The following is a 27,825-nucleotide window of genomic DNA, read 5'->3' as shown; positions in this document are numbered from 1 at the left end:
CGGCAGCGGACTGTCAGGGCTGTGCAGCTGTATAGTAATAGGCTGCACGCCCCCTGCACTGCTTGAAGGAGAAGGTGTAGGTCTTTAAATTAAAACACTGCACATTACACTACCTCCTCATTGTGGTGCAGGGCCTGTGCAGGCTATTGCTATAAAGCACAGCCCTGACAGTCCACAGGCAGCGCTCAGGTGGGAGGAAGGTGAGGAAGGGGAGGAGGAGGGTGCCAGAACGATTTTATGTTGCCCTCCCAACATAAAATCGTTCAGTCGCCCCTGATGTTTTGTATAACTTGGTTTACCCGTGAACATTAGGACAAACTGACCTATTTACTAATATGCAGTTATAATAAAAAAAATTCATCACCTCTTATTGCAGAGATAGAAAACATGATATCACCGCATTTAATAGGTTTGCTCCACTGTCGTAGCTACCGTGGGTGCAGGGTGTGCCTGGTCTCTGTATTATATGTTAGTCACCGTGTTGCTCTCTACATTATAAGGCGGTGACTGCAATGCTCCCTGCTTTATATGGAGAGCGCTGATGGTCTCTGTATTATATGGCAGTCACTGTGATGTTATCTGCATTATATGTTGGTCACAAATGTTCTCTGCATTATGTTTGTCACTGCAAAGTTCTCTGAATTATATAGTGGTCCCTGTGATGCTCTCAGCATTATATGGTGGTCATTGCAATATTCTCTGTGTTATATGCTGTCACTGCAATATTCTTTGCATTAACTTGCAGAATTTGTTATGCTCTCTGCATTATCTTGTGGTAACTGTGATGTTCTCTGTAATATATGGTAGTCACTGTGATGTTCTCTGCATTATATGGCAGTCACTGTAATGTTCTCTGCATTATGTAGCCACACTGATGCTCTCTGCAGTATAAGACAGTCACTGTGATGATTTGTGCATTATATGGCGATCACTACAATTTTCTGTGATGGGTGTGGTAGTGTAGTTTAGGCAGCAATACTTAGCCACAGTTTTGAGACAGTTGAGTCTGCATGTTCCACTGAAAAGTGTAGATACCCCAGAACTACAGAATAAATGCTGCAGTTCCTGGCACCTTAATGTAACTGGACTAAAAATGGGTTTTCCCCTCATCCTCAAAAAAATTAATTCTTTACAATGCTCTATCCAAGCTAGCCAAGGGTGACTACTATGTACAGTAAATGGGGGGGTTGCCCGGTGTGTGTACCTGTGTGTGAGGAGGGGCACGGAGCCCTGGGTGACAGAAAGCCTACCCGGGATATCATCTCTCATCAGCCCTGGCCGCAAGGGCTGATGTGAAAGGAGATAAAACCCCTTTGCAGAATGTATTGAATAAGAAGGCAGGTTTTCTAACATAGATAATTGTCTTATGAGGGGAATACTATTTTAATGATATATTAAGGGATGTATTGTTTAATTCTCTTACGAGACCATTATTATTTATAATTATACTAGGGGAATTATTAATTAATTGATTATTGATGCTTATTTGTTTTATATATTTTTTTTATAGAAGCATTTATTATTTTATGGCTACCTAAATTGGGCCCCCATCATAATATAATAAATGCTTCAGCCATTATAGAAAGTCGGACAGATCTCGGCCCTCTCTTTCCATAAGTGAAATGGTCATTACACCTAAATGTGTATATGGCGAGGGGACGCCTATTTCAGTCAGATCTCTTCCACCCAGCATGGGGAAGGTGCAAGTGGTGATACTAGTGATGTCAGCTTCACAAGTGGATGGAAAAAGTGAAGCAGTGTGAAGGGTACACATTAAGACTTCTGTATAGCTGCATTAGCATCCCATTGGCAATCCAACCACATTTAAAATGTATGGACATAAAGCCGGGTAAACATTACACAATGTGTGTACCCGGCCAACGCACGTTGTGACGAAAGACATATCGTGCACACAGGGCCTGATTCAGAGCCGGACGCTCTGACAAGAGCGCTCACTCTGAATCAGGGCCCTCCTACCTAAAACTGGAGCGGCCTCCTGGCCACCCACAGCTTAAGTGAGCGGCCAAAAAGATGGTCGCGATGGTTAATACCATCGCGACCATCGGGATTGCGACGAGACCCTGCGGTAGGGTCTCGCTGCCGCAAGCCCAGGAGTGCTTTTGGCTCTATCAGAGCCAAAAGCACTCCCACTGACATCACTAGTGATGTCAGTGGGGCGGGCCCCAGACGGTAGGTGTTCCCATGGGAACGCCTCCTTCTGGGCAGCAACGTTCTCGGCACGCCCACCAAAGGGGGCGTGCTGTCACTCACCATCGACAGCATGCCCCCTTTGGTGCGAGACCCATAGCGACTGCTTGGCCGTCGCTATTCGGGTCTCGCGCATGCGTACGACGGAGCTCCCTCCATCGCGCGCATGCGCACTAGGGCACCATCGACCCGCTTGCGAGCGCTCAGCGCTCGCAAGCGGGTCTGAATCAGGCCCAAAGGCCCCTAGGTCAGGAGAGGCTCGCACACCCTGCACCCATATTATCTAATACTTACTTCTCAGAGGTCCCGCATCGGGTGCCTCAGCCCTGCACAAAACGCTGGAAAATGCCCGTCACGGTCATTTTTCCAGCATTTTGAGCATGCGCAGTGAGAAAATCGCCAGGGAAATGGCTCATGTGCAGTAGACTCTGGGCACAGACTAGTTCCCAGAGTATATGATGCTGCGGTCGGCGATCAGACGCGTAAGTCTGCTGCTGCCGGCCGCCAGGGAGAGATGAGGGGGCCCCAGACAGGGAATGCACATGGGCCCCCTTCTTTCTTAATACGCCCCTGTGCACTATATATCGTTCACCAGCAGCATCAATATCCATGGGGTCGTTCATCAAATTGACAGATTGAGCAGCAGGCAGGCTCGATCTGTTAATGCGATGATCGACCCGCAGGAGCGCGCATGATCACTCATAGTGGGTACAAACTTGTGGACGTTATGTGTACCCACCATAAGTCTCACCCAGATTTAGTGGAGTCAGTGTAAACCCTTCTCACCGTGGGCAGGATGCATCAAAGGTAGAAATGCGGCCAAACCTCAAAAATACGGATTTGACCACATTTCTCATATGCTTGGTTGCAGTAGGTAACGCCACCTTCCTGATGGCGTTACCAATAGAAGCCTATGGGCTTCTCTCCGCAGAGTGCTGTGAGAGGAATCCAATTGGATCCCTCCCAGCAACCCACACAGCACATGCGTCCTTCTGCAAATGTGCAGAAGGACGCAGGAGGGGCTTCTGGGCCATAAACCTGGAAGTCCCTCCATCGCAAAGGGCCGCTCTTACCGGCAGAGCGGTCCTTTGCATGGATCGTCATGAATACTGGCGTTACCAATGCCAGAATTCATGCGATGACTGCCGGAATGCATCACATCACGAGTGCGATGCGTCATGCATCCCGCCCCCTGGCACTTGATGGAGAGAGGGATGAACAACTCCTGCCAGTGAGTACAATGTAAATGTTTGAAAACACCCAGTCACAGCGCAGCCGAACCCGGATGTCACTTACCAGGTCCGGTGACGCTGGTGTCCAGTCAGGCGTGGGACAGCGGGCAAGAGAGCCTGGACACCTCCTGTCAGCTGCTCTCTCCCCTCTCCTCCTGCAGACAGACTCGGCCTGTCGACTACGCTTAAAGTCTTCTACGCTCCATCCAGAGTTCGACAAGCACCTGTATAGGGGAATATATTCTGAGGGCCGCGACCTGTGTGTTGGACACAGCCAAGTCCATACCTTCTTGCGAGGGTCCCTAGTGAATACCACCGGCACATTAGAATCCGCTCCTCAGAAATAGGTCACGCCAATCCCTGCATACGGGTTGCGTCCACTATCCCCCTGAGAGTTAGTGACAGAATACTCTGGACTAAAAAGAAAATGGATGCTGCTGGTAGTCCCTCGCCAGGCAACTTATTGGAGAATTTGCTTGGTCGAGTGGAAAAGTAAGAACGAGACCAGGCCCAAATCATGCAGTGCCTGCAGATGTTAATGCTACAGGTTGGCAGTCTGCAATCTCCTCCTGTACCATCTACGGTGTCTGTTCCAGCGAATGGGGCATCCGCACCATTGCGAATTCCAAGTCCATCCATATATGATGGAGAACCCACAAGTTGTCTGGGTTCCTGAAACAGTGCTCAATCCAATTCAAGATCTAAGCGGCAAATTTTTTCTCAGAGAGAACCAAGGTGGCCTACATTATTTCCTTGCTGTTCGGACAGGCTCTTGCCTGGGCTTCTCCAATATGGGAAAGGAATGATCCTGTGGTTAATGACAGCTCTAAATTTTTAGTAGCTTACAGAAAAGTTTTCGATGAGCCTGGCAGGGTATCGTCTGCTTCATCAGCTCTCCTGCAATTAATACAAGGAAGCCAGACTGCAGGTCAATACGCAGTGCAATTCCGAACCCTTGCCTCTGAATTGGGATGGAACAATGAAGCACTGGTCGCGGTCTTTAAGCAAGTACTTTCTGAGCAAATTAAAGACGTTTTTAGCATCCAGAGAGTTGCCCACATCCTTGGACGATTTAATCTCTTTATGCATCCTCATAGACCAGCACCACAGAGAGAGAACTCAGGAGCGGGAGCAATCTCGGTGCTTCAGCTTCAAGCTTGCACCTCGTTTTACTGTCCCAGTAGAGTCTCCTGAGGAACCCTTGCAGATTGGAAAATCACGTTTGCCAGTTGCGGAGAGAGAAAGGAGATTCAAGAATAAACTGTGCCTGTACTGCGGTGATCCAAATCATCTTCTCATTCATTGCCCTAAATGTCCAGGAAACAACAAGGCCTAACTGATCGAGGGGTGGTCAGCTTAGGTGTACTTATGCACACCCCAACCTAGAAAGTTTTACCACAGTTTGCGATCGATGTGATCCTGCTGTTAGAAAAACCCACCAAGACTCTTAAGGCCTTTCTGGATTCAGGGGCCGATGGTAATTTTATCACTGCTATAAAGGTCCAGTAGTTAGGAATCCTTAGTGTGCCTTTTACGAAGTCCACTCTGTGCCATTGGGGTAGATGGGAATGAACTTCCTATGGCCACCATCAGTTCCAGGGCTCCAGAGATTACCATGCAAGTTGGCACTCTTCACAAAGATTATCCTGGGTCTTCCATGGTTGCGCAGAACTAAAGGTGATACAATGTTTCCTTGGTTTCTGCAATGGTTATCGTCAATTTATCAGAAACTATTCATCTATCACAGCCCCTATCACTGCACTCACCAAGAAAGGCCAGGATACCAGGGTTTGGCCACAGAACGCAGAGGAAGCATTTGTCAAATTAAAGCAGTGTTTCATTTCAGCTCCCATTCTAAGACAACCCAATTGTGATCAACCTTTCTTCCTAGAGGTGGACGCCTCTACAGTTGGTGTTGGGGTGGTCTTGTCCCAAAAGGATGAAGGGAGTAAATTTGTACTCTTGTGGTTTCTTTTCCCGTAAATTCTTGGCACCAGAGAAGAACTATCCAGTCGGGGATAAGGAGTTGCTAGCCATTAAACTAGCTTTGCAAGAGTGGAGATATCTGCTGGAGGGGGCAAAAGTTCCGGTCACGCTTTTTACAGATCACAAGAATCTCACTTGTCTCAAAACTGCTCATTGCCTGAATTATCATCAGTCCAGATGGTCGCTGTTTATCAATCATATTAACCTGATTATTACCCATCGTCCAAGTTGTAAAAACATGAAAGCTGATGCTCTGTCTTGAGCGTTAGTTCCGCCGAGGAGAATGAAGTACGGGAGTACAAGCTAATTCCGAAACCCTGCATGCTTTGTTGCAGTTACTAAGATCAAGATTTTGCCAGGAAAAATGTTTGTAGCACCTGAACTCCGAATTAAATTACTTCTTCAGTGGGCTCATTCTTCATGCTTCTCTGGTCATGCAGGAGTGAGAAAAATGCTGGAGTTGATCCTCAGGAAGTATTGGTGGCCGACTGTACGTCGCGATGTTAAAGACTTTGTGGCAGCCTGTATATCACCTGTGCTCAACACAAGGTGCCTCCTCAACTTCCCTTGGGTTCTTTATGTCCACTTTCGATACCTGACTGTCCTTGGTCTCATATTATGGACTTCATAATGGATCTACCGTCCTACCAGGGTTTCAATCCAATCTGAGTAGTGGTGGACAGGTTCTCCAAGGTTGCTCACTTTGTCCCATTGAAAGGGTTACTGTCGGCTCCGAAATTAGCTGACATATTTATAAAGGAAATCTCCAAGCTACATGGATTTCCCAAAGACTGTGGGGTGCAATTTACTTCTAGGTCCTGGAGGTCCTTAGGCAACTGCTTTGATATCAACCTAAGTTTTTCTTCTGCATACCACTCTCAGAGTAATGGTCAAATGAAGCGGGTAAATCAAGATCTAGAGAAATTCATTTGGATGTACTGTATGTCTCAGCCAATCAAGATGATTGGATTTCCCTATTGCCATGGGCTGAATTTGCTCACAATAATTTGTACCATGAGGCATCGGGGTACTCTCTGTTCTTCATTCAGTATGGATTGCATCCTATGATACCCGAGTTGCCGGCTCTTCAGTCAGTGGACCTCATTCAGACCCGCTCGCAAGCGGCCCGATGGCTTGCGAACGTGCATGTGCACGCTTTGTTCTGCATGGACTACTCTGTGCGATTGCAGCCCGCTCGCTCACCCAGCAAAGACAGCCCAGTGAAATGAGTGACAGGAGAGGCCGTTTGTGGGTGGTAACAGGGGCAGGACACTGATAACGGGGGTGTGGAGGTGCGAACGCAAGCGTGCCTCGATGTTTCAACACTGTTTTTAAGGCATGCATAATTAACAGGCAGCGTCATAGTACATGTCACATGCCTGTTTTTTACACTGAAGTCCTTGCAGTGCTTGCGGCAGGGTAAGGCAACCACAAGCACTGCATCACTACCGATGGTGCTCGATGTACCAATATTTTAATACACTTCCTGGACATGACGTGCGCTAGTTGGCGTCTCACCATACGCTAATGGGTGTCTGCATACACAGAGAGATCGCTCGCACAGCCAAAGTGGGTGTGCTTATGCCTTGGCAAGCGATCACTTCCCATGTCATCACTTTGACAAATTTGCATATGCTGGATGCGAGCGATCACATCTAGCGAGCGGCTCTGAATGAGGTCCTGTATCCCTTCCAGCTGTTGGTAGCACAGTGAGTTGGTTCCTCAAGATTTGGAGAGAGGTAAAGAAGAAATTGTGTAAAGCCTCTGCCAGGTATAAACAGGTGGCAGACAAGAAGAGAAGGAATGGTCCTGTATTGAACCCTGGTGATAAAGTCTGGTTATCTACTAAACACTTACGATTGAAAGTCCCCACCATGAAGTTTGCTCCCAGATTCATTGGTCCTTTCCAGATCCTTAAGGTAATCAATCCGGTGACTGTCTATTTAAAACTTCCTGGTATTCTCAAGATTCCCAATGTATTTCATATCTCTCTTCTCAAACCTATGGTGCTCAATCAATATTCGAGACATTGCAATCCAGTGGATCACCAATTGAAGTATGAAGTTGAACAGATTTTGGACTCCAGAATCTCCCGAGGTTCAGTTAAATTTCTGGTGGATTGAAAAGGATATGGTCCAGAAGAACGTTGTTGAGTTAAGGCCTCGGATATTTATGCACCTCTAAGCCTTCAAAAGTATCATCGATAGTTCCAGGGCAAAACATTTGTGGGGTAATGTCACAGCGCAGCCAAACCCAGGTGTCACTTACCGGGTGGGGTCTGGTCCAGTGTGGGACAGCAGACAGGAGATCCTGGATGCCAGCTGTCAGCTGCTCTCTCCACACTCCTCCTGCAGACAGCCGGCCGCGGCTCCCATAGGGGTGCGTGTGCCATTCTGTTCAAGATTTAAAGGGACAGGCGCGGGAAATGGGAGATTCTGATTGGTGCTGTACTCACCTGGACTCACCTTGACCTATTTAAGGAAGTTCCTGAGAGCACTTCAGTGCCAGAGTATTGGCTTCATTGCTTTACTCCAGCATTCCTGTGCATATCCTTTTATTTGTTCCTGACCTTGGCTTTGTTCGTGACTCTGATTTTGTCTGACCCCTGGTGCTGCGTTTGATATCTGGTTCTGACCTTGGCTTTCCTCTGTGACCCGCATACATCTGTTCCCTGGTACCGTTTTGTCCATTTGGTTCTGACCTGTCCTGTCGACTACGCTGAAAGTTTTCTCCGCTCCATCCAGAGTTGGCAAGCCCCTGTATAGGGGAACCTTTTCTGTGGGCCGCGACCTGTGTGTCGGACGCAGGCAAGTCCATATCTACTTGCAAGGGTCCCTGTTGAATACCGCCAGCACATTAGAGTCCGCACCTCAGAAATAGGTCACGCCAATCCCCAAATATGGGTTGCGTCCACTATATACCCGAGAGTTAGTGACACTGATTCCCAGGCAAGAAATGTGACTCCATTTGGGATTGACTAAAGGGACAGGCAGGTGGATTACTCCTAGGTGCATGTACTGTATAAAAAAGGCTACAGGTCTCCATGTAAAGGGTGTACAATCTTTCACTCATGGGTCTATCATTATTATGAGGATTCAGCCTGTGCGTGTGTATTGGCAGGGCAACACCTGTCAGTGATGGCAGATTACTGACAGTAAAGGGAACTACATCACAAAATGGTAAAACCACTGGTTTTGCTTCATTTGGACTACAATAAGTCAAATAAAATTCAGAGTTTTTTATCTTTATGAACAAGAGTTTTGGGAAGTTGTTTATTTTGTTGAAGTACAGTATATTTTAAAATTATGCATGAGTTTTCATTTATTTTAACTTGCACAGGCTCTCTAGCACTTTTTTTGTGATATATTATCCTTTTGCTTTATATTTTTTTATGTTAATTGGTGGGAAGTCAGGAAGGTCTTACTATAGGTATGTAATGATCCTGCAAATGTGTTTCTCGGGCTTTGGTGGAAATGCATTTCTGGGTTCACGTCAAACATTATTATTAAGCTTCACACATTGTAAAGCGACAAATATAACAAAACCTGTCCTGATGACCCTTCACTCTCTTGATCCATTTAATTTAATTCATTAATAAGGATAAACCAATCAGCATTTCAAGGCACAAACGTAGACCTTTACTTAGTTAAAAGGAGTGGTTCTAAAAGGTGGAAGTTGGGTAGTACATGGATATCACATTAACAGTGCAGGTCCTAAAGATTTTCCCATGATTTAGGAACATAAACCTGGTGTGCGGGGGTAGACCATCGAGGTGCATGGGTGTAAAACTAGGGCGTTTGACGTTGCAGCTTGGTTGTAATCGTAATTGACTTTTGGTTAACACTGAAAGATAAAATTAATACTATCTTGTTTTTGTTATAGCGTAATTTTTTTCTTATCGCAAATAAGCTGATCAATTCTATTGTCTGTCTATTGTTACTTCTAGATCTAGGTTGTTGTTTTTTTTGTATCACTACCTGTTTCCACCAGTCTCTAAATGTACTCTTCATATTGTGCTTCAAATATTATTAGTTATGGACCTTTTGCTTTACTGTAAGGAATTGTCTGTATGGTATTCCTTTCTTTTTCTGCTGATTCTAGATACTAATTTACTCCTCTACGTATTAGTGAAGGGGGTTTCTTCTTCATTAATTTATTTCTTGGCTTGTGGGAGTAACCAGGGAGACACAATTAGCTTTCATGAGTAAATCAGTAGGATTTAATTATGTTCTATAAGTATTCAACTGATTTGTGACTCGCTTCTCAAACCCTTCCATTACAAGATGTCACTGAGAAATGTGCTTTACACACAGTAAATAAAATCTCTCCGTCCAAAACAATTAGTTGGTGTTACCACTGCTGACCGTTCGTGAAGGTGTGCACACTTACTCATGCTGCAGACAAGCCAAGACAGTGAATGGCCCTTTACTACTCACTTATGCCCATTTAGCTGTAATTGCAGTAGCGTATGTATGGGCAGTGCTAAACATAGCGAGATCCATTTGTAAAACAGAAGTGCTTGCACGGTGCAACTCATCAGCGCCACATTGTGTGGTGATGTCATGAGGTGTGTCGTCAGCAGGGAGTATACACTTAATGCAGTACCTGATTGGACAGATGCCTTAATGATCCAACCAGCGTTGCTTTTAATAACCAGTAACTGTTGACAAACGATTGAACCGTCCCCAGTGGTCTTTCAGCACCTATGAGGTTCGGATTATGGGGACTTCTGCAGCTATACTACAATTCCAAATATAAGACCAGCCCAAGATTGCAACCTGCAGTGTGGTATTCTTAGGTTGGGAACACCATTGTGAGCGGAGTTCTGTCATTTTTCTTGTACAGTATTTGACATTATCTGATCCATCTGCAAGAAGAAACTCCAGTAATTCTTGTCATTTACTATAAATCTCGAACCACAAATCTCAATTGTTTCTATACCTTCACCTACTTCTCTCCTTTTTTCCATCTTAATAAGTCAGGGGCCTATTCATCATCGGGGTCCGAAAAGCAGCTGTCCCCGCGATTAGTAGCACAGCTACAGAAGTAGCGGCGTTACTTACCTGTCCCTGTCGCCGGCTTCTGGCCCTGATTCAGAGCCGCTGCTCGCAAAAAGCGAGCACTCGCTCTGAATCAGGGCAGGCGCTTGTTTTTTAAGTTGCGGCCTCCTGGCCTCTTGCATTGCTGTGGGTGAACTCCCACAGCTTATGTGAGCAGCCAGGTGATGGTCGCGATGGTCAAGACCATCGTGACCATCGGGCTTGCGACGAGACTCTTACGGTAGGGTCTCATGGCCGCAAGCCCCAGTGGACTTCCTGCTCTAATAGAGCAGGAAGTCCACTTACTGACATCACAAGTGATGTCAGTAGGGCCGCCCACAAACGGCAGATGTTCCTGCAGGAACGCCTCCGTTTGCCCAGCCACCCCCCTCCCCGCCTACAAAACGGGGTGAGCTGTCGATCAACATCGACAGCCGCCCCGTTTGTTGCGAGCGCCGGGGCGAGTGTTTTTGGCGCTCGCTCCGGGGCTTGCGCACGCCGCGCGTGCGCACTGGCCAACCATCGACCTGCTTGCGAGCGATATGCTCTTGCGAGCGGGTCTGAATCAGGCCCTCTGTTTGTGTGTGACCTGAGGTCACGCATGTGCAAAGCTGCTAGGGAGGCAGTGAGGAGGCGGCGGAGGGATCCACTCTGATCCCTCTACGCATCCTTGGAACTCCTTCCCATAGAAAAGAGCGGGCCATGAGAACAAGCGCTGTCTGAAGATGGCATTAATTTTAGTGTTGATGAATAGGCCCCTCAGTCTCTTAATCATTCTCTTGTCTCATCTTCCTTTTGACTCAAGGTTTCATGTTGGGCTTTGAACATCTACATCACAGGTGGAAATTTCCTCCCCTCTCACACAGCCAAATAATACCACAGGATTTCCGTTGTTTTCATGCTTTTACTCAGCACAGAAAGACAAATACTTAACACATTTTCCAAGACTATAGCCTCAAAATTGTGCCAAAGACAGCACTTCCTCTGAGTGACGTTACTGGGGGACAAGATCCACTTTTAGACAATAAACAAATTGCTGGCATTTGTGTGCTCAATGCCCATCAGAAAGCACCTCTCTTCATACGTGGGGCTGCCTGGCTGTATGGGTCTTCACGACGGGCTCCCAGAGCCTGGGACAGGACAAAGAGTGAAGAGAACAGATTATTATTATTATCCTTTATTTATATTCTACAGTGCCTTACAAACTACATAAACAAATAAGTGAACAAGAAACCAGTGACTTACAGTACAATACAATGCAGGACAAGGACATGGTGTATACACAGTGTTAGGTGCCATTGTGGGGAATAAGGAGTAGAAGAAAGTATAAGTAAGGAGAAGCACACGAGGGCAGAAAGCCCTGCTTGTGAGAGCTTACATTCTAAAGGAGAGGGTCAGACAAATAGGCATGACACAGATGGGGCAGACAGGGAGGGAGGAAGCATGTAGCAGCGGGTTAGGATAAGAGCTGGAAGGCTATGATGAAGTAGTGGGTCTTGAGAGCCCCTTTGAAGATTTGTAGGGAGGTGGAGAGTCTGATAGGGAGAGGGAGAGAGTTCTAGAGGTAGGGATCAGCACAGGCAAAATCTTGGAGGCGGGAGTGGGGGGAAGTCATCAGTTGGCAGGAGAAACAGGCATGCATTTGTTGAGTGAAGTGGATGGACGGGAGTGTGAATGGAGATGAGTTCAGTGATGTAAATGGGAGAGGATTGGTTGAGGACTTTGTAAGTGAGTGTAAAGCCGCATACACACTTAACGAAATGCTCCATGAGCCATATCATTAAGTGTTTCCCCTGCACTGCCGGGCTCAATGTCGTTACCGACATTAAGCATAGACACTGAATGATATCGTTAACAATATCATTCAGTGACGGTACCCTCCCTCATCCCCGTACTTGCAGAACCTGACGATATTGTCAGGTTGCCCTGCAAGTATGGGCAATGAAAGACATTGTTAATGATCCATGGGAGCGTGCATTGTTAACGATGTCTTGCATACACACTGGATGATATTGAATACAATGAACGATAATGATATTGTTATCGTTCATATCATCCAACTTATTATGTAGTGTGTATGCAGCTTAGGAACCTTAAATTGGGTTCTGAAAGGGAAGGGGAGCCAGTGTAGGGCTTGAAGGAGAAAGGAGGCAGATGTAGAACGTTTGGAGAGGAAGATGAGCAGCAGCATTGAGGACAGATTGGAGTGGAGAGAGGTGGGAGACTGGGAGGCCAAAGAGGAGGAGGTTACAGTAGTAAATCTGCATATGACCAGTAAGTGGATGAGGGTTTTAGTAGCATCCTGGGTGAGAAAGGGTCTGATCCTGGAATTATTTTTGAGATGGAAACGGCCAGACTGTGAGAGATTCTGGTTTGAAGGAAATGGAGGAGTCCAGGATAACTCCAAGACAGCGCACTTTGGGGCTAGATGAGACAGTTGTGCCATCAATTGATAAAGAAATAGTGGGAAGTGAAGTTATGCGGGAGGGTGGGAAGATGATCAGCTCAGTCTTAGACATATTAAGTTTAAGAAATCGCTGGGACATCCAGGCAGTGATATCACATGGAGAGTTGGAGATACGAGTGAGGAGAGAGGGGAAGAGGTTAGTGGAGGAAAGGTAGATCTGAGTATCATCAGCATAGAGATGTTAATAGAGGTCAAAAGAGTTTATGAGTTCACCTAAAGAGGACGTATATAGGGAGAAAAGGAGTGGTCCAAAAACAGAACCTTGGGAAACACCTACTGTTAGTGGAGATTTAGTAGTCGGATTTAACATACATACAGGTGTACAGGGCCAGATTTATAATCTGGCCCTGAAGGTGTATTGCTCTACCCATACAGTCATATGTGCAAATGTTATACATGGAAAACAAAAAAGAAAACTAATATTAAATCATATAAATATGTGTTTGTATTTACGAGCATGTGTATCTATTTTTGTATGCAATATTAAGAAGGGTTACAGATGCAAAATTGTCAGCACAATACACTTTATTTTTTCTAAAATAAAGCACATTCTGTACAGTAGGGCCTGATTCTGGTCCAGGCGCAAGCGTGTGGCTTAACGCAGTTTCTCCGATTAACACAAGTCTGCGCATGTGCAGAATGGGTCCTGCGATCCCGATCACAGATCCCCAAAGCCGCAGCATGATTTACATGTTCCGGCAATTGGGGGTGCAAAGCTGGGGGTGGCTTGGCCAGCGTTCACGGAAACGGGGACATGTCGAGGGCGAGTACCGACGGTCGCGATGGTGATGTGAGGCAGCTTCTACGGATGCTGCACTCGGATCACTACTGCTGTTAGAAGGTGTCTGCTTCTTTCTATAGACGCCTCCTGCAGTACTTTAATATTGCTGGGTGGTAGTGCACAGCAGCTCCCTAACAGCAGCGCAACACCGTCCGGACCTCAACCAAGCCCATAGATAGCACAATAACTCGTGTTTTTTTTAAAACATATTTTTTTTAAAAATTGCATTTACTCCCTTTGCCTGCTGTCTGTAATTATCATTGTTCCTGGGTCAACCATGCCCAAGAGAATCATCACACATTATTAATATTGACAGGAAGGCTTTGGGAGGAAATAAAGGGATTATGGGACAAAGGGGCTGATTCAGCATAGCATTTAAGGAGCGGTGCAGGGGGGGGTGTACCCGAAAATGGGGAGTGTCGGCCCCGTTTTCTGGGAGTGGCAAGGCCAGGGGCTGCATCCACAGACGCAATTTCCTGGCCTCACAAGCTGAGGCTTGCTCAGATGGCCGACTGGGCTCACCATTGTGACCATCTCTATCGCAGTGTTGGGATCGCAAATGCAGCAGGGGGTGTCATACACCTCCTGCTGCATTTGTATATTAGCAAGGACGGAATTGCAAAGCTGCTTGTGTGCAGCTTTGCAATTCTGTATCAAGCCGAATCACCCCCAAAGACAAAAACAGTGGAATATTTGGGCATGGTAAAGTCAACAATCAACAAGTATTATTAATACTTTGGTCAAGGGGTGGTTTTGTTTTTTTTCTTCAGGTAAAACTTGGAAATGATGAATAAAATCTCAGGTATATTTCATTAATTAGACATAGCACAAGGGAATATAAAACACATAGGGTCTCATTCAGACCCAGTCGCAAGCACCGATGTGCTCGCAAACGGGTTAATAGTTAGCCCTGCGCACGCGCAGCGGCTGCACTGTGCGTGCGCAAGCCCCGGAGCGAGAGAGAAACTCTCTCGCCCTGGAGCTCTCTACAAATGGGGCGGCTGTCGATGTTGACCGACAGCTCGCCCCGTTTTGTAGGCGGGCCGGGGGGGTGGTTTCCAAGGAATGCCTACCGTTTTGTGGGTGGCCGCACTGACATCATCAGTGATGCCAGTGGGGAGTTTCCTGCTCTTTCAGTGCAGGAAGCTCCCTGGGGCTTGCGGCTGCCGAGACCCAACCTTAGGGTCTCGTCGCAAGCCGCGATGGTGTTCACCATCATGACCATCAATCTGGTCGGTCGTTAAGCTGTGGGTGGTAACCCACAGCTTACCTAATGACCAGGAGGCCGCACTTCAAAAATGAAGCGGCCGCCCTCATTCAGAATGAGCGCTCGCTTCTTGTGACCGCCTCTGAATGAGGGCCATAGACTTAAGTCTTTATGTTATATCCTGTCAGTTGCAGGCATGGGAGCAAGTCTGGCGAGTTAGACCATATATTAAAAGCGGCAATAAGCCAGGTTGGTTTTGCCTTTAAAATTATTACTGCTTTAAAAATATGGGCTTAGCCGCTGGAATTGTACCCGTGCCTGCATCTCGCAGGCTATTACATAAGGCTTATTGACTCGGCAGTGCTATGCGCCTGTGTAAACTAGAGTTCATGCAGGCGCTCAAAGCCCCGGCGTTCGGCAGTAGGATCTGGACAGGGGCGGAGGGATCTGAAAGGGTCCCTCTTTGCTACCTGGGACCCCTTCCCATAGGGAAGGACGGGGTATGAGCGGAAGCAAGATGGCGAATGCTCCCGCAGTCAAGCTTTGAAAATATTGTCGTTTCGGAGTTTGATGAATTTAGGTCCCCATACTAGTGTATGAGGACAGTGGGCTACATCGGAAGTGAAAGGTAAGTAGGCAGGGGCGTTTAAAGAAAAGGAGGGGGCCCGTGTGCAGTCTCAGTGTGGGTCTCCGCTTCTCTTGTGCAGTGCCGCAGAGTCACGGTGATGCAGCAGATTCTGGCTTAGTGCCAGTATCTACTGCGCATGCATGGGTCTCATAGAAAATGGCACCTGCACTGTTTTCCCGGGGACAGCATTTCTGTGGAAGCGCGAATCACTGGGCCGCCATTTTCACCTGCTTTTGTTGAAATTAAGCGATGATGAATAGAGCCCTATATGTCCAACATACACAGGAGGGATGTATTGCTAAGAATACATTTCTGATATCAATTTCATCTTAGTGAAATACATGCAGGTTGCCTGAAGTAAAATGTGCAGACTTAAATATATTCCTTGTTTCTTGTTGAAGCCTAGCTAGATTGTCTGATAAAATATTATTATTATTAGTAGTAGTAGTAGTAGTAGTAGTAGTAGTAGTTGCAGTAGTAGTAGTAGTAATAGTTGTAATAGTAGTTGCAGTAGTAATAGTAGTAGTAGTAGTAGTAGTAGTAGTAGTAATAGTAGTAGTAGTAGTAGCAGTAGTAATAGTAGTAGTAGTAGTAGCAGTAGTAATAGTAGTAGTAGTAGTAGTAGTAGTAGTAATAGTAGTAGTAGTAGTAATAGTAGTAGTAATAGTAGTAGTAGTAGTAGTAGTAGTAATAGTAGTAGTAGTAGTAGTAGTAATAGTAGTAGTAGTAGTAGTAGCAGTAGTAATAGTAGTAGTAGTAGTAGTAGCAGTAGTAGTAATAGTAGTAGTAGTAGTAGTAGCAGTAGTAATAGTAGTAGTAGTAGTAGTAGCAGTAGTAATAGTAGTAGTAGTAGTAGTAGTAGTAGTAGTAGTAGCAGTAGTAATAGTAGTAGTAGTAGTAATAGTAGTAGTAGTAGTAGTAGTAGTAATAGTAGTAGTAATAGTAGTAGTAGTAGTAGTAATAGTAGTAGTAGTAGTAATAGTAGTAGTAGTAGTAGTAGTAGTAGTAGTAGTAGTAATAGTAGTAGTAATAGTAGTAGCAGTAGTAATAGTAGTAATAGTAGTAGTAGTAGTAGTAGTAGTAATAGTAGTAGTAGTAGTAGTAATAGTAGTAGTAGTAGTAGTAGTTGCAGTAGTAATAGTAGTAGTAGTAGTAGTAGTAGTAGTAGTAATAGTAGTAGTAATAGTAGTAGCAGTAGTAATAGTAGTAGTAGTAGTAGTAGTAGTAGTAATAGTAGTAGTAGTAGTAGCAGTAGTAATAGTAGTAGCAATAGCAGTAGTAGTAGTAGTAGTAGCAATAGCAGTAGTAACAGTAGTAGAAATAGTAGTACTAGTAGTAGTAATAGTAGTAGTAGTAGTAGTAGTAGTAGTAACAGTAGTAATAGTAGTAGCAGTAGTAATAGTTGTAGTAGTAGCAGTAGTAGTAGTAATAATAGTAATAGTATTAGTAGTAGTAGCAGTAATAGTAGTAGTAGTAGTTTTCAATGTAGCTAACCCCACTAACCTGATATCCTGCATCATCTTCAATCAGATTTTGTTTATCAGAAGCTGTACAGAAATAAAAAGACACTCAGTACTTCAACATGGCAAATGAATCATTGATACCAACTGCTGAATCATTATAATTTCTGCTGGGTCTATAAGCATAGGTAATGTAACACCAGGGACGGAATAAGAGAGGAGTAGGTCCGTGCATGCGCTGATCTCTGAGAACATGGCGCCTGCGCCAAATCTGAACATCTTTGGTCACAGTATAGGACTGACCCAATTGTGTTTGATATAGGTGATACACCCATCTACATTTTGGGATCAGTCTTCTTTTTTACATGCTCTTTGTGTTTTTGATTTTGCTAGTGTGTTTTTTCACAGTGTATATTAAATATTGTTTTAATTTTAAATGAATACAGTGTTGCACTAGATATATAATTTTCTCTTCCCTTTATGTGATCTGGGAGATACATAGATACATATAGTAATGAAGTATACCTTGATTATGTATATACACTAGCGACCGCCCGGCTTTGCACGGAAGCAATTTAATCTCGCCACAGGCCCCCTGCATCTCATAACAACCTACTCTATTTCACCACAGTCTCCTGTATCTCACAACAGCCCCCTGCATCTCATAACAACCTCCTGTATATCACAACAGCCTCCTGTATTTCACAACAGCCTCCTGCATCTCACAACAGCCTCCTGCATCTCACAACAGCCTCCTGTATCTCACAACAGCCTCCTGTATATCACAACAGCCTCCTGTATCTCACAACAGCCTCCTGTATCTCACAACAGCCTCCTGCATCTCACAACAGCCTCCTGTATCTCACAACAGCCTCCTGCATCTCACAACAGCCTCCTGCATCTCACAATAGCCTCCTGTATCTCACAACAGCCTCCTGTATCTCACAACAGCCTCCTGTATCTTACAACAGCCTCCTGTATCTCACAACAGCCTCCTGCATCTCACAACAGCCTCCTGCATCTCACAACAGCCTCCTGTATCTCACAACAGCCTCCTGTATATCACAACAGCCTCCTGTATCTCACAACAGCCTCCTGTATCTCACAACAGCCTCCTGCATCTCACAACAGCCTCCTGCATCTCACAATAGCCTCCTGTATATCACAACAGCCTCCTGTATCTCACAACAGCCTCCTGCATCTCACAACAGCCTCCTGTATCTCACAACAGCCTCCTGCATCTCACAACAGCCTCCTGCATCTCACAATAGCCTCCTGTATCTCACAACAGCCTCCTGTATCTCACAACAGCCTCCTGTATCTTACAACAGCCTCCTGTATCTCACAATAGCCTCCTGTATCTCACAATAGCCTCCTGTATCTCACAATAGCCTCCTGTATCTCACAACAGCCTCCTGCATCTCACAACAGCCTCCTGCATCTCACAATAGCCTCCTGTATCTCACAACAGCCTCCTGTATCTCACAACAGCCTCCTGTATCTTACAACAGCCTCCTGCATCTCACAATAGCCTCCTGTATCTCACAACAGCCTCCTGTATCTCACAACAGCCTCCTGTATCTTACAACAGCCTCCTGTATCTCACAATAGCCTCCTGTATCTCACAATAGCCTCCTGTATCTCACAATAGCCTCCTGTATCTCACAACAGCCTCCTGCATCTCACAACAGCCTCCTGCATCTCACAATAGCCTCCTGTATCTCACAACAGCCTCCTGTATCTCACAACAGCCTCCTGTATCTTACAACAGCCTCCTGTATCTCACTCCTGCACCCTGCATGCACTACAGTATCCTACATTTCCCCACAGACCCCTGCTTCTTACCACAGCCCCCTGCTTCTTACCACAGCCCCCTGCATCACACCACAGGTATGTGCATCTCCCCACAACCCCCTGCTTCTCACTTCTGCCCCCTGCATCTCACTAGTGTCACCACAATGCCCTGCTGCTGCTGCCGTGCAGCTAGCTGGTACACGGCTACTGGAATGTGAGCATTATCAGCAGCATGTCCCGACGCTGGGGCCCCTGTGCATATTTCCACAGCCTCCATGCGAACCCCTCCCCAGCCCCCAAACATGGCAATGAGCAATGTCATCTTTGCACAATGTACCCTGTATTTCCTGGGCTTCCTACTCAGCTTCCTCGCCATGGTGCCCTTGTCCAAGAACAATGCTGATATCCATGGGAGGTGCCTCCTGTTCACTGAGGGTGTGTGGCTGAGCGGGAACATCACTCTGGAGAGGGAGCACTTCATGGTGGAGTGGTCACCGGACTCCATCTGCCAGTTCAGCGTAGGGATGGATACTAGAACCCAATGGTTACTAACCATCAATGTTTTTACTCCGATGGTAGTTTGTACCATTTGATTGTGGTGGTCTGATGTTTGCCAGCATCGAATAGATATCATTTGGCGGAGTTCCAATGGTGGTCTGTTTTTAGTAAATTCCTGATAGCTATGCCTCCCCTGGCGCCTTCCTGTCTACTGTGACTGCATCAGGGGATCTTCATGGGTTCGTTGGAGGCCGTCTCTCAATCTCTGTCTGCCCAGATGTGACCCTGATAAGCAACAGGGCACATTGCTAGCCCTATTTGGCTCTTACTTTGCTTTGGCAGCACCATGGGCAGCTACTCTGCTTCAGCTTGGTGTAAGATTAGATTTGTATTTTACTAAAATAGTCACTGACCAGCTCCCTTTTGTCACAGATACTAAGACACTAGAAAAAAAAATAGAATAGGCGCTACGTTCACTCAAAATAAACAAGTAATGTTGAATATATATATATATATATATTATATATATACAACAAACGCATAAATCCGGCACTCACCATACCATGAGAACAGCAGGCCCAGGTGCTCCAACCAAAAAAATTGTTAGATAGGATCAGGCAAAGGATGGCACTCCGGGACTTGTACAATAATGAAAATCGCCTTTTTCATTATTGTACAAGTCCCGGAGTGCCATCCTTTGCCTGATACTATCTATCTATATATATATATATATATACACACGCAGTATATATACACAGTATATATATATATATATATATATATACATACACATATATAGATATGTATAGAGATATATATGTATATGTCTCCTCAACTTTTGCTGACAATTAAAAGGATATGTTCAGCCCTATAAAAAAAATAGAAAATATAAAACATGACAACGCTAATGAAAATTTATTTTAATATGTAATTCAATATAACACACAAACCCCCATAGAAGTCAATTACAGCTGGTGTTAAACTCTAAATAAATTTCTATAAAACTTATTAAAAAGGTAATGTGGGACCATCTTGCGCTATCTATTTGTAACCAAAATCTCAGTATCACTAATCGTTACTTAATATGCCATTGCCTAAATACACATTCTGATCCTTTAAAAGTTGTTGTCTGGCGTATATTTATCTGGCATCTTTGTTAGTATGGTTTGTTATTAATTTCACAGTGACATACAGCTTGATTTACACTACAGACATTCCTCACTTAACAACTTACTCGTTTAACAACCTATCGGACTTACGACGAGCACTCTGACCAGCTGGAACCCATAGTACAATGACTAAACTGTTATTCTGATTGCTTTGTTTTTTTTTATAACTTTGATTGTACTGTACAGTATGTAAGAGTTATGCAAAGTAAAACAGTTACAGTATCAAGTTTGAGTTTCCTTTAGACCTTTTCTTTATTCAGAATAAATAAAAATGATTACCTGTATGAAGTATATATGGCTCCTCATTTAGTGACTAATTTGTTTAATGACCTAGTGCAGAGGTGGGGAACCTTTTTTCTGCCAAGGGCCATTTTGATATATATAACATTATTCGTGGGCCCAGTGCAGGCCACTCCCCCTCCATGTGATGTCACATAGGGGTGAGGCCACAATCGCCGGTGATTACAGGATGAGGATGCTCCGGGGAGCTGTAAGAGCAGCAGTGTGACTGTCTGGAGTATCCTAAGGATGCTCCAGGTGGCACTGCTGCATAGATTTTGGCTGCATGGTACCATTCTAGGCTCCCTGCTAGCCAGATGAGGCCAGCAGAAAAAAGCTCAGAGGGCAAGACCGAATGATACCACGGGCCTTATACACCCCCCGGGCCTGAGGTTCCCCATCCCTGACCTAGTGGTAGGAACGGAACTCGGTCGTTAAGTGAGGAATGTCTGTATCTTAATTTCAGAGCCGTAACTACACTTTTTGGTGTCCTGTGCTAGAGAGAGCATTGGCGCTCCCCCCACCCCATTTTTTAAATAGAGACATAAGATAGTGCTCCTGACAAAGGGCAATGGCTTCATGGGAAAGGGCCAGGGAAGAGATAGGGGAGGTCAGGAGATGCTGGGGATAAAAGAAGAGGAAGCTACAAGTGAGAATGATAATAAACAGGAAAGTTGACAGGCCCAAACAGCGCCCCCTGTCCTGCGGTGCCCTGTGCCACGGCACATGTCACACTACCCTAGTTACGGCCCTGCTTCATTTAGCCAAGATAAACATACTTATATGTCCAGCATTAAATGTAGCAGCAACAGTCAGGTATTAGTAATGGAAACAATGTGTTTGCACAAGCGGAGTTAATTGCTAAATAGTCAACTTGTTCCCAAACGGATACAAAATCTTAACTCCTCACAGTTAGTGTGGTCAGATGTTAATTTCAAAGTAACTCATTGCATCAGCAGAGTTTGTTAAGCAAGCAAGCATACATCACAGCCAGTGGGATTTCTATCTCCAGATTGTTACACTGCAATATTGCTTTATATTCTCTCTCTAAGATCTGCATTAAACTGGGCTTACTTGATTCCGCAAGGGTCCACATTCACATAGATGCTTCAAATCAAAAGGTGGTTATAACTTATAACCAGCTGTTTTTCAATCACAGATCTTAACGCATTTCTCGACCTATCTTTAACATCAGTGGTTTCCTCAGAAGTATATATCAGTATTTATTCACTCCCGCTTAAAATGAATCAGGCCCTGTGTTTTATATTGAATTACATATTAAAATATCCTTTCATTAGCGCTGTCTTGTTTTAGAATAGTTCATACACCTAAACCGCCCTCGACCAATGCTATATAGAACAGTGAAAAACCCATCAAAATCCATCGAGTTTTTCAAGAGATTAGCTCGAACGAACACACAAACTCCAGAACTTTTATATAGTCTGTCTATCTATCTACCTATCTAACTCCTATCTATCTATCTACCTATCTATCTAACTCCTATCTATCTATCTATCTATCTATCTATCTGTCTTTCTATCTAACTCATATCTATCTATCTATCTATTTAACTCATATCTATCTATCTAACTCATATCTATCTATCTATCTATGTATCTATCTAACTATGTATTTATCTAACTCATATCTATCTATCTATCTCATATCTATCTATCTCATATCTATCTATCTATATAGCTATCTATCTATCTATCTAATACTTATGGGCCGGCTCCATGGGCCGGCTCCAGGGGTCGGAGCACCCTGTGCCGACTCTCTTCACATCTATCTATCTATCTCACATTTATCTATCTATCTATCTATCTATCTATCTATCTATCTATCTGACATCTATCTATCTATCTATCTATATATCTATCTATCTCACATTTATCTATCTATCTATCTCACATCTATCTATCTATCTATCTATCTATCGCTCTCATATCTATCTATCTATCCCTGTCAATTAATTCCATTCCATTCACCCTATAATCATGGTAAGATACATGTTTATGTATAATCTCACCTCGTCCAGGTCTGCGGGTCTCCACACCAGAAACAAAATATACAGCCATGGCAATTAGACCAATCATGATGACATCAGCCACAAGGAACCCGGAGATTGTCCCAGTGTCCAGCTCTATGCAATTTTGGCACTCTGGCAAAATGAGAGATGTTCAAACATCTGACCATTTGAATGATGTAATGTAACATAGTTGTAATAGAAAAGGAATGAGATGGAAAATACAGTTATGTGAGATGTGATGCTGTCATAGAAGTGAGAAAACAAAGGAAGGGGGAAACTAAGTCAGAAAAGGGGTATACATATAAATGTACAGTAAGTATAGAAAATGGTATGTAGTTATATGACCGAAGGGTCACAGGGCCTAATTCAGACCCGCTCGCGAGTGCTGAGCACTCGTAAGCGGGTCGATGTTGGCCCAGTGCGCATGCGCACGACGGAGGCGGCTCCGTCGTGCGCATGCGTGAGACCCAGATAGCAACGAGCAAGCCGTCGCTCCGGGTCTTGCTACAAAGGGGGCGTGCTGTCGATGGTGAGTGACAGAACGCCCCCTTTGGTGGGCGTGCCGGGGGCGTGGCTGCCCAGACGGAGGCGTTCCCATGGGAACGCCTACCGTCTGGGGCCGGCCCCACTGACATCACAAGTGATGTCTTTTTACACGTTGTCATTATGGGGTATGGTGTGTAGAATTTTGAGGACAAAAATGAATTTATTCCATTTTTGAATAAACCTGTAACATAACAAATGTGGAAAAAGAGAAGCGTAGTGAATACTTTCCGGATGCACTGTATATTACCATTGGTAGACCATTGCTTCCACATCATTCAAAGGCAGCAAACATTGGAAAGCTGCCACTGAATAGTAAAAACACCTGCATCAGAAAAGAAACATTGATGGTTGTAAACCATCAACTATCGATGTCCATCCCTAGTAAAATGTCACTGGCATGAAGAAATCAGAAAATAAGCAGGTTGCATCTTGTTCCCACCCTTCTGCACTAGGCTACAATGGCAGCAAATGCTTGTAACTGCTACTCACTTCTCACATACACATGGATATATTGACAATTGTTATCTTCTGGATTGCAGCAGGAGTAGACTCCACGAGGATCATCCCACAGAGAGCCCAAATCCAGATCTTTATTATTAAATTCAGAACCTAGATCATTATCTTCCTTTTTCCATGTATAATTCTTGAAGAAGCACTGGAGGACAAGCTTGTCATTTTTTTCATGTGCTAATGGGGAGAAGAAATGACCTGTCAGATGAAACGCAAATACCCATAGAGGGAAGGCGCAATTGATGTGGTAGCATTTACATCCATTTACTAATGTACAATGACATAACGCCCCACTTCTATTGCACACCAGACACGACTAACATCAATCATCTTTATAGAAAAATGAAGATAATCTGTGAACAACAATCATAGAAATACTAGTTACTGATTATAGTAGTGACCTGAATGCCTTTTAAATCTGTATACAGTGATCCCTTGTTATACTACTATCACAAAACACAGGCCAAATAAGGCTTTATAGCAATACACCACACATACAGAACTATCATTTAACTCACCTACTGAAGCATTCTGCCCCTGAACATGCTGGGGTTACTATTAAATACAGCTCATCTACTTATTTATCTATAATCTCTACACTTGCAGATACTCTACGCTGCACAGTAAGCAAACTGCAAAATGACCAGCAAAGCTGTGAACCTATGTGTGGGACACTGTCCTGCTGACTGATTGGGCACTGCAGTTCATTAGTAACACTGCAAACACACAGTAGCCCTGAACAGTCTAACAGTCACCATGTACGATGAATATTCAGGGGGTGATTCTGAGTCGGACGCAGGGAATGCATTGGGCTCTTTCCTTCTGCGCATGGACCTAATAGACACTGAGCATTTCTCCAGCTGGTTACCTCCAGGAGACGCAGATCGAAATTGCAATGTCCGATGGTCTGCCAATAGTGCGTCTTTGTACGCACATTGACGGATTCCCACTGATGCTGCTGGGCGTCTCAATAGGACACCCACCAGCTTCAGTAGTAACATAAAGACACAGTAGAGACTGTGACAAAAACATAGGAGCTACTGCAACTGCATCCACCTCTGTATCACTCCCTCAGTTTGCTGGTCAGGTTAGGTGGCTCTAATTGGCAGGGGACTATAGTTGTCTGGGGGCAGAAACTAGGGTGTGAGAGGAAAGAAGCTCTTGTGATAGTGTAAAATGGATGCACCATGCTGCAATAGTCCACGGCAGGCGATTGATCATCAGTCAGAATATGAGAGGAGACGCAGGGAGACCTCCTGTGACTGTGAGGATTCCTCTCAGAAGCACAGGATGTCCTCCTGACTGAATGTGGTGGGGTTTTCCCAGAAAGGTGACCTGCTCACTGCGACCACAAATTCTTCAGTGTTGAGGCACCAGCTAGTGATCCCCACTTAATTTATTTAATAATGCAGAGTAAAATCACATCCATATAAGCATAAACTATGGGCACTTTTTAAACTCCACTCAAAGATCACCAAAATAATTCTTTTACCTGACTCCAGTGAACTTGGAGCAGGCCCCTGAGCCTCATGTAAAAGCTCACTGCATGCATAAGAATAACACATATGGAAGTTTGGGGCCCTCTTCTTGTCCCCGTTGAGGTCTGCAGCCCCCGTATACAAAATATCTAGACCCCTCTGGCCTGAAGCATTGAATGACGCGTCACAGCAGCCATTGATTTAACACCTACAAATAAATAAAGGTTCTTCTCATCTGACCTTGGCGTACGATAGAAAATACATAATAATACATAATAATTAGACATTCAAGTTGATAGCCATAATCGTGGCGTCACTTTCTGTAGTGATCTATTCCTAAACACGTGGAACTGTAATCTCAATCAGTAAATGTGGTTACTTACCTTTAATGGGCTTATCGTTTGTGTCTTTTCAAAAGAAGATCAGCAAAAACAGAAAGAAATAAAACAGATTATAAATTAATTTGGAATCAATTATTAAGTCATCACATTTCATTATTGTAATTGCTGGTAATCCAGTTTCTCTCTATACTACTTCTTCCTTACTCTTTTCAACCTTTATTCTGAAATTGTGCTTTCCATCAGTAAGCAAAGCTCTCAGAGCCACTACACTGGACATTCGCTAGTTTTGGAATACTTGAAGCATTTCAGACATTTCTCCTACGTACCTTGCGCAGAGGTGCCTGTAACTAGGAAAGTATAGATTAGCCAACACAGAGCTGTTACAGGGTATGCCATAGTGCTGATTCTTAACGTTTTAATGAAGATCAGCGTATTTGTCTGAGCCTTGCATGTACAGGAAGCCAGCTGTAGGGTGTATGGGTTAGCAAAATATACTAGTACATTTTTAGTTAAAGCCACAGACATCCTGTGCGCTATTTTGCTATGCACAGCCTCCCCTGAGTTTAGGTAAATGCCACTTAAGATGTTCCACAGTAGAATACCAAAGCTACCAACTCTCTGTGAATTTTTTTTTTTTAATTCAATACATTTTTATTGATTTTATAAGCAGTTACAGGCATAAAATTTAAACTGACAGTGCTGAAACATTGTAAAAGCAGTACATTGACAATTGTTAAATCACAATAAATTGTATTTCAAAGAGAATCTGGACGTGGCCTCAATTTGTTATAGTCAAACATTATCATATAATATATAGAAAAAGCAACTTTTGAGAGCATCTAACATAGTTGGTTAGAGTTGATTTCGGCCAGTCAAATCTCAAATGTGTACCTTTTGAATCTCAGCTAAGCATCATACAAGTGTAAAAGTATTACAACGGACACTTGAGATTTATCATCAAAATGCAATAAGCAATCATTAAACACCGGATGATCCCCAGCTGGCATGACAAGCATGTGTCGATTCAAGCCACCTAGACCATATCTTAAGAAATTTCTTTTCTGACTTCCTGGCTATAAATACAAATTTTTCATGTGAAACTACTTTATTTACCAGCGATATCCGTGCGTTAATGCTCGGGGAGCAGGGCGCCATCCACTCCCTTGCTATGCACACTTTAGCGAGCATGCACATATTATTTACAAATAGTTTACAATATTTATCAATACACTCATCTTCAATGGTGGCCAGAACACATATCACTGGAGTGAGAACATCTTGTGGTATACCTGTGGCTGATATAATACGACATACCTCTTGCCAGAAAGTATTTATATTTGGACATTACCATATGAGATGCCAAAAATCTCCCTCTGTTGAGTTACATTTGGGACATTGTGAGTTTGCTCTACCCCCAATTGCGTATAACCTAGTGGATGTCATATAGACTCTATGGAGTATAAACAGCTGTATCTGTTGAAATAGAGCAGATACTGTGGCATTTCGTAGACTGGTCAAGGCCAGCTACCATGCCTCATCAGAAAGTACACCAACATCGTTTACCCATTTTTGTCTAATATGCATCAGGTCAGAAGCATGATGCCCATCCAATAATTTATTATATAAAATAGAAATCAAGCGGCAAGAACCTAACGAATCATTGTTTTAAGCGGAGAGTCACGAAGAAGCAGTGGAGCCCCTCTAAGGACTAAGTGAATGTCTAAGTTGAAGAAATCTGTAAAAGTATTCCCCAGGGACTTTAAACTCTGCTTGAATTTGCTGAAAAGATTTAAAAAATCCTTCCTGATATAATTGCCCAATAGATGTCACTCCCCATCTTCCCCATACTTCCCCAACTTGCAACTCAGAAAGCTCAGAAAGTGCTCTTGTGTGAGCCAACAGGGCATCTGGATCTAATCCCTCCACCTTTAAAATTTGCAAAGCCAATCTCCAAATTAATACAGCTTGTTTAACCAGGGGAATTTTGACAGTTACCAAGCTATCGCTAAGGAGTAGTTGAACCGGAGACAAACCCGCGTCGCTCTCAGCTATGATATGATTAATCATAGAGTCTGCCTGTAGTGCTTGGAACCACTCCCATAAATGTGCCAGTTGCGTGGCATACTAATATAATTTAAATGAGGGCAGTGCCTGACCGCCTGAGTCTCTATGC

The 27,825-nt window shown here is 44.2% G+C and overlaps 1 protein-coding gene across 1 annotated transcript; it reads right to left on the bottom strand.

The window, feature by feature from the left end:
- Window positions 1-11,368: 11,368 nt before the first annotated feature.
- On the bottom strand, window positions 11,369-26,095 carry CD3G (CD3 gamma subunit of T-cell receptor complex). Its single transcript, XM_088456001.1, has 6 exons — window positions 25,979-26,095; window positions 25,695-25,718; window positions 23,813-24,010; window positions 22,778-22,909; window positions 17,052-17,095; window positions 11,369-11,595 (listed from the first exon to the last, which is right to left on the bottom strand). Exons 1-6 carry the CDS (start codon window positions 26,046-26,048, stop codon window positions 11,527-11,529), a joined length of 537 nt encoding a protein of 178 aa, XP_088312127.1. The 5' UTR covers window positions 26,049-26,095; the 3' UTR covers window positions 11,369-11,526.
- Window positions 26,096-27,825: the final 1,730 nt, after the last annotated feature.

This window comes from Taudactylus pleione, unplaced genomic scaffold (assembly GCF_031769625.1).
Source record: "Taudactylus pleione unplaced genomic scaffold, aTauple2 ptg000683l, whole genome shotgun sequence".
NCBI lineage: Eukaryota > Metazoa > Chordata > Amphibia > Anura > Myobatrachidae > Taudactylus > Taudactylus pleione.
Note: the sequence above shows the minus strand (reverse complement) of the source record. Positions and strands in the feature narration are given on the sequence as shown.